The sequence below is a fragment of the Hordeum vulgare genome, chromosome 4H (assembly GCF_904849725.1).
Source record: "Hordeum vulgare subsp. vulgare chromosome 4H, MorexV3_pseudomolecules_assembly, whole genome shotgun sequence".
Taxonomy (NCBI): Eukaryota; Viridiplantae; Streptophyta; class Magnoliopsida; order Poales; family Poaceae; genus Hordeum; species Hordeum vulgare.
This window is the reverse complement of record NC_058521.1, coordinates 22,688,775-22,696,485: the sequence shown is the minus strand read 5'-3', so window position 1 is coordinate 22,696,485 and position 7,711 is coordinate 22,688,775. Positions and strand designations below refer to the sequence as shown.

The 7,711-nt window shown below is 41.7% G+C and overlaps 1 protein-coding gene across 1 annotated transcript; it reads left to right on the top strand.

Moving 5' to 3' along the window:
* Positions 1-1,281: 1,281 nt before the first annotated feature.
* Positions 1,282-5,199, top strand: LOC123447605 (uncharacterized sugar kinase slr0537). Its single transcript, XM_045124212.1, has 8 exons — positions 1,282-1,589; positions 3,293-3,556; positions 3,641-3,712; positions 3,809-3,847; positions 3,984-4,091; positions 4,186-4,283; positions 4,453-4,564; positions 4,764-5,199. Exons 1-8 carry the CDS (start codon positions 1,413-1,415, stop codon positions 5,010-5,012), a joined length of 1,119 nt encoding a protein of 372 aa, XP_044980147.1. The 5' UTR covers positions 1,282-1,412; the 3' UTR covers positions 5,013-5,199.
* The last annotated feature ends 2,512 nt before the right edge of the window (positions 5,200-7,711 follow it).

Sequence of the window (7,711 nt, the reverse complement as noted above, 5' to 3'; positions counted from 1 at the left end):
ATTCCTAGAAAACAGCTTTTTCCATAGAGAAGTAATTTATGACGGTTATTAGTATGCTGGTCCTGAAAGCCAGCCGGTTTTATAAGTAATAAAAGCACGGTTAAACTTTGAAGGAATAAATACATTTTCGATACATCACCCCTCCCTCATCCCCCTTCAACTTCCTCATGCATTTTCACCTTTCTAGACCGCACACCTCCTTAGATTTGCTGTCATTGTGAACAACCTCAAGTTGTCACATTGATACATGTTAGACACTCCTTTGTCGCCATCGAAGGGACTCGTCACCATGCCAACAACCACGTCCCCTCTTCTTATCTTACACACTTTTTCATCTTCATCATCAGTCATCTTGTTGTCCTAATCCTTTATCTTCCCCACACTCCTCATTTTCTCCCATCCACTATGAAGGCCAATGCTACAAGAGTTAAATGTTTGCGTGACTGCGTTGTACTTAGAAAAATCTATAAATCATGACAAAAATATAGAAGGTACTTAATACATGCTTGGTTTGCAACCTAAAAAAATCCGCAAACAAATGTCGTGACAAGTCGTATTATTCAAATTGCCAAACTTGTGAACAATTGACAACTTATCTAGAGGTGGGCAATGCAACTTGGTAAGCAACCAATTGATAGCCAACATTTTTTTTGTCCAAACATTGGCAAACCAAACTTGGTATCGAAGCATGCATGTTCCTATGCTCTTTGCTGTAAATTACTACTCCCTCCGTCTCATAATATAAAAACGTTTTTATAGTATTTTTGTTATACTAAAGCCTACTAAACGAAAGTGTCCTTCTAATCCCAATCTCAAGTGCATTCTTATGAGCGTGAATAAACTTTTTCAAAAACATTGATTTTTTACAATAAATATGTTGTCTTTTTTGTTTGGGTGTAAATTTTCATGATGAAATCACATTCGTGAAGGTTTGAAAACAACAATAACCAAATAAGCTTTTAAAATTCTTTCAAAAATATTCTTTTTGAACCTTTTTTTTTAAACCAGAGCATTAATATTTTTTTCCACGGGAATTTACATGTACATAGAACATTTGAGAACGTTTGTTGCCTGGTTAAAAAAGAACAATGTTTGTTGCCAAAAAATTAGAATTTGAAATTTTTATTTGTCATTTGTTAAATTTGTACTGTTTGTGGATTTGAGCTTGGAATAAGAATATGGCAAATATCTAAAATCTCCGTCGACTCGTGATGCGACACGCGAGCCTCGTCCTCACCCCCTGCTCTATAAAACAGGGAAGAACCCATCTTTCCTTGCAAGGTTCCAACAGACCCCGACCTCCCCCGCCGCACAACGCCGCTCCGACGCCGGCGACGACCCGTCCCTCCACCGACGCGGGTGGGCGCGGAGGGAGGAGGGCCGCGGGCCCAAGGAGCCCCGGAGAGGAAACCATGGGCGCCGAGGCAGAGCAGCAGCAGCAGCAGCTTCCTCTTCCCTCCCCCCAGGCCGGCAAGGCGGACCCGCCGGCGGTGGTGGGGCTGCAGGTGTCGGCGCTGATCGACCACGTCGCACACGTCGACTGGTCCCTCCTCGACCGCGTCCCCGGCGACCGCGGCGGCTCGCAGCAGGTCCATCCCGACCCTCCCCTGCCTCCCACCAACGCTTTGTGCACGCCGTCGTGATCCATCTCGCTAGCGTACGTACGCCGGGACGGGCTGCCGCCCCGCTTTGTCTCCAATTATTGGCCTGCCGGCCGGTGGATCGCCATGCGTTCCTGCAACTCTCGTGGGTTCAGCTTAAAAGAACTCTGCTCATTCTCAGAAGAAAACTGCGCCGGCCGCCACCATACGTTTCTTGCTGCTCCTAGCTGCCGGCCATGTGATATCTGGATCTCCTGTCCCTGAAATAATACTGTGTTATCCTTCATTCTCAATTGCAGAATTCCCCTTTCTCTGAATCAAAAAGTTCATGTTACTGAACTGTTTGGCCTGCTTGAAATCAGCGGGCTTCCCCGTACATTTTTATGATTCCCTTTGTTATTTTTGTGACCCTCTTTGTTTATGTGGCCGTCAGAGATTCTTCAGTATTCTTCAGAGCGTTTGACTTGCTAGTTTTGGCTTTGGGGGTTGGCTCAGTCCAGATTCCCCCCTCCCGTACCACTGCAGTCTTCTCTGCACTGAATTCAAATAAAAATAGTAAAGCACTACTTTGGGTAGATTCAGATGCATGATGCAATATACGTTGTGTTGCTTTCATTGTTGGTTTGTTTATGGTTTGGCCTGCACACTTCTGGAATTGTCAAACAAGGCTTCATGTCGTACAACCTGATTGGTCCACTGACTAGGTTATTTGATTTAGGTCTTGGGGTTGGTACATGTTTTGTACCAGACCACCCCTTGTCACTATCACCTGGTGTTCTTGACCCTCCCTTTACACAGCATATAGTTGCAGGCTCAACATCTTGTCAGAAAATATCGATAGTTATAGTGTCCCATTCTCATGATTTAACTCCAGTTCCAATTGTGAACACAGAAAAGAGGTTCTTGAAAGAAATGGAGCAGAGTCTGCTTTTGATGACCTTGATACATCATTTTATGACGCAGGCATTCAGAACATTTTATTAATGCACATGTGCTGAGAGTCCTGTTGTCCTCTCTAGAATACGGTACTTACTCAATAGGAAACCATAATTTCACGATTCTGAGATTCCATCTTCGTCTTTAGATTGCTAAATTCGGCATATATTTTTTCGCTAAATTATGTGATTTTATTATGCCTTTTAACACATGACGCCCATGAAGTTTCAGTTGAGACGGCTAATTTGTATTAACCACACCCACTCCATTTATACATTATCTCCTGTCTTACTGAAGGGCTGAGATAGGGTATTCTACAACTCATCTTGCTGAAGCCTTGTAAAATTTTCCCTGCAAAAAGGGAGACCTAGTCAATATCCGTCTTGTTGTTTTAGTAAAGTCCAAGATCATGGCATATTGGTTTAGGCGGTAGTATCCCGCAATGCAAAAGAACTTGCACATGAAAAACAGTTTAGAGGCAAACTTATCAGTGGAAATTGAAATGTGAAGATATAGTGTTTGCAGCCAACATTCATTCACTCTTAATAAATAGACTGAAGAACAATGTAGTTCTTCTTCTTTTTCTATCTACAACTCTACATCACATACTATTTCTTAAGAGTGGTGGATTGGCTGCACGTGAAAACATTTTAAAACATAATATAACTGATATGGCACTGTTATATGGGGATTGTGAATCTTACATTCAGTTGTTATGTCGTGAATTTATTTGACAATTGTATCACGATTCACAGGTATCTTTTGAGGAGTTGGATCATATTCTGAATGAAGTGAATGCCCTTATCCTTCCTTCCCATGACGACCCCTCTCCAGTCAGAACTATGGCTGGTGGTAGTGTTGCCAACACAGTTCGGGGTCTCTCAGCTGGTTTTGGGATATCAACTGGAATAATTGGAGCTCGTGGAGATGATGACCAGGGTATTTTGTTTGTCAACAACATGAGCTTTAGTGGTGTAGATCTCACAAGATTAAGGGCAAAAAAGGGGCACACTGCTCAGGTAGTCTAAAATCCAAAGCCAACTTTATGTTATTCCCCTTATTTTGCTACTTAGTGGACAAGGCTGAAAAGATTACCATTATAGTGTGCATGCTTGGTTGATGCAAGTGGCAATCGCACCATGCGCCCATGTCTATCTAGTGCAGTCAAGCTCCAGGTAACCCGTTGTTTGGCTCAGTCTTAAATGTTAGTAGTATATAGCTATTTTCTTTCAACAATCCTAATCTTGATTCACAATTGGTCCATGTGACAGGCCAATGAGTTCACTAAGGAGGACTTCCAAGGCTCCAAGGTGGCTTACTTATCCTTTTACTCTACAATCTGTGCGCTCATGTTCCATCATATATTGCTGCCCCCAGAAAGCACATTCTCAAAATGTTTTTCTAATCTGGATACCTTTTTCGTGATTGGATACTGATGTGATGCAGTGGCTGGTTGTGAGATATGCACAACAAAACCTCGCTCAGATTATTGAGGCTATCAGAGTTGCAAAACAAGAAGGTCTCTCGGTGTCATTAGATTTGGCTAGTTTTGAGGTCTGACTGCAGCTTTAAGAAGCTCATTGCTCAGTTGATCTTAATTTGCAAAAACAGTCAGATTTAGTTTCTTTGGTGTATCTCATTCGTGCAGATGGTTCGCGACTATAGGTCACAACTAATTGCCCTGTTGGAGACGGGCAACATTGACCTTTGTTTCGCCAACGAGGATGAAGCTAGGGAGATCATAGGGTGAATTTCTCTACTATTATAAATCATTATATTTATGTAGGAAAAAAAATAGATGGGGTAAATTCAAACCGAAAAGCAAAATCGCTTTCTCTCTTTCTGCAGTAAACTGTACATGGCCTTCCTTTCACTCCCTTATTCTTATGCATCTGATATTGATCCATGCCTGCAGGGGAGGGCTGACATTTGATCCAGAGGATGCGCTTGCATTCTTGTCCAAGCACTGCAAATGGGCCGTGGTGACTCTCGCTTCAAAGGGGTGCATCGCAAAACATGGCAAGCAGGTGAGACTCAAGCATCAAAACATCAACAATGTTCTCTCTATCTTCCGATGTTCTCTCTATCTTCCGACCAACGACAGCCAAGCAATAGAGTGCCAATGTTAACCAGCATGTATATTTCCCTAGAAACAAAAGAGAGATGTTAGCAGTAGTTGGGCCTGATACAGCTTGTAGAGTTGAGCCAAATGATCTGTGCCTGCAGGTGGTTCAGGTGCCGGCCATCGGTGAGAGCAACGCGGTGGATGCCACCGGCGCGGGCGACCTGTTCGCGAGCGGGTTCCTGTACGGGCTGGTGAAAGGGCTCCCCCTGGAGGAGTGCTGCAAGGTCGGTGCGTGCAGTGGCGGGTCGGTGACCAGGGCCCTCGGCGGGGAGGTGAGGCCGGAGAACTGGCAGTGGATGTACAAGCAGATGCACGCCGGTGGGCTGCTGCTCCCGGAGCTCAAGAACTGAGCCTCGCCTATGTGAGAGAGAAAAAAAAAACTTGTGTTCAGCCCCATTGGTTGGTTGATTGTATCGTTGATTGGAAGTGCCTGCTCCCATTGATCTCCCATGCGTGTATGGGAATGGGTAGACACGTTGACGATGATTTGCTGGAGGTGAATGAAGAGATGAAATGAAAAGAACTGATGTGGTATCATGCATATGTGTCTGAATTTGAATTTGAATCTAAATTCAAACTTCTGGCTGTGATATGCTAAGGCTGTGTTTGATTGAGCTGTAGATTCTAAAAAAACTGATGTGGAAAAGTTGTTGTGGAAAAGCTGGAAGCTGAAAAGTTGGGGTATCTCCAGCTTTGAAATTTACACTAGGAAGAAGGTACAAATTCTTAAAAGCTGCTTTGAACATTTATCCTTTAGTCAGTTTTTAGCTTTTTAAAGCAGAAGTTAGTAAGAAAAACGAACCAAACACAACCTAAATAAACATAAATGTAATCACTTGGTATATCAATTTTTATTACGGGACCTCATCAAAGAGGATAGGGTTCCTCCAATTTCGTAAGGCCTTGTTTGGCAGGAAGGGGTTGGGGAGGATTGTGGAGGGGAGGGGGGGGGGTCGGAGGATTGGGTGAATCCCTTCCTTCCACCCAATCCTCTCAAATTCTCTCAATTGTCAAATCCCTGAGGCATGAGACAAGGTTTCTGAACCGCATGGGTAGGAAGAAATCGAGGGGGATTAGAGAGGATTGAAGGGGTTTGCTCACCACAAACCCTGTCCACCAAATGGACATACGGGGAATCGCGGGGTTTCTGATCCCCTCAGGGATAATCCCCTACAAACCTCCTCAAACCCTGCGCACCAAACAAGGCCTAAAGGAGAATGTAGTTGACTCGGTTTACAAGTAAAACCAGGCTTGAAAACCAAAACCGCAGAACAACTTGATTAATTAAGGGACAATCAATTGAAAAAACCAACAATGACCACAAAAAAGGAAGAAGATAAAAATAACAAAGCCGTTGCCTAAACCTAACCTCCACTGCCAACATGCCCGCTACATGAGACACCTTCAAGAAGGAAGAAAGGCGCCCGCAAGCGCCGGCATCGATCCTTGCCAATCAATACAACTTTCACTTAGAAACCGCCGGCAACTCCATGCTGAACCTTGAAATAGGGCCGGATGGTGGCTCGGTATTTTGCCACTTTTAGTAGAGGGTTTTGACATGGTTTTCACCGGATTTCCGGTATTTTCCACATCTTCCTAACGTAAACACTCTGAGAGAAAAAAAAACTTGTTTTTTCTTTGTTATGTGGAAAAATATACTTTCTATGTATCAAAAAAATTGTAGTTGGGGAAAACTAACCTAGTTCTCCCCAACTACAATTATTTTGATACAGAGGTTGTACTTTTGTAAGGAAACCAATTAAGATCCCATGGATTGAAGCCAAAAGGTTCAACTTTCGTATCTCTACCTAATACCCCCTCCGTTCAAAATTACTTGTCGCACAAATGTATAAAAATAAATGTATCTAGAACTAAAATACATCTAGATACATCCATTTCTATGACAAATATTTCGGATAAAGAGAGTAATAAGTATGTGGCCGCATATTTTGTAGGAAAGTCCTCGTACTTTCATGAAATCAACCTGCGGTCCTATTTTAAGCGAGCATGTTGCATAAAATCCCTTGAGGTTTTGGTTAATGAACCCGCAGTCCTATTTAAAGTGAGAATAGAAAATGTCTCGTTTTTTATGAAACCCTCCTGATATTTTGATTAATAAACCCGTTGTCCCTCTACAAAATAACGTTTTTTATATATATTCAAATGATTTTTTAAATACTCATATCTTTTAAACCGTAACTTTAATTTTAACATGTTATATATGAAAATTGATAAAATATATGTACAATATGAATATGATGTTACTTTGACCCGATAATCACTTTTAAGTGATGTTTAGGGACATATTCAAATGCTTCAAAAAATATTCAATTCTTTTAAATCTTAACTCCAATTTTAACATGTTATATATAAAAATTGATTAGAAAAATATGTAGAATCCAAATATGATGTTGTTTCACGTGTTAGAATTGTTAAAATGTTGTTTAAATACACAAACTATCAATAATGCACGACCCGTCTCTCTTTCATACCGATGCCAATTCAAATTAAAAATGAAGACCTTAATAAAAACAAATTGGAGATGAAAGAAATCATCTATGACCATGCATGTCCATCGACGAGAGTGGGAAGAAGGATAAACGGCGAGACTGATAAGATGTGATGTTGAAATAAAGGACGTGTACCTGTTGAGGTTTTTGAGTCATGGTCATCTTTTTTCGTATTGGACGGAAGTTCAAATTCAAAAGAGTGCTAAAGATACTTTTAATCCATGCACATGTATACACATATACTCCCTCCGTTTCTAAATATAAGACCTTTTAGAGATTGTACTATAAACTACATACGGATGTACATAGACATATGAAATACCTAAAAGTTCTTATATTTTGGAACGGAGAGAGTATAAAGATACTTTCCCTCTTATCACAAAAAATATATGCAGTTGCATCAATACAATCACACACACACTGACACACACATATATCGGGAAAAAGGAAACAATCAGACATCGAAATGGTTTCCCATTTATTCGTCGACGGAATATTCAATGACGTCGCCTCTCCCGCCCTCCCGCCGTGCCACTGCC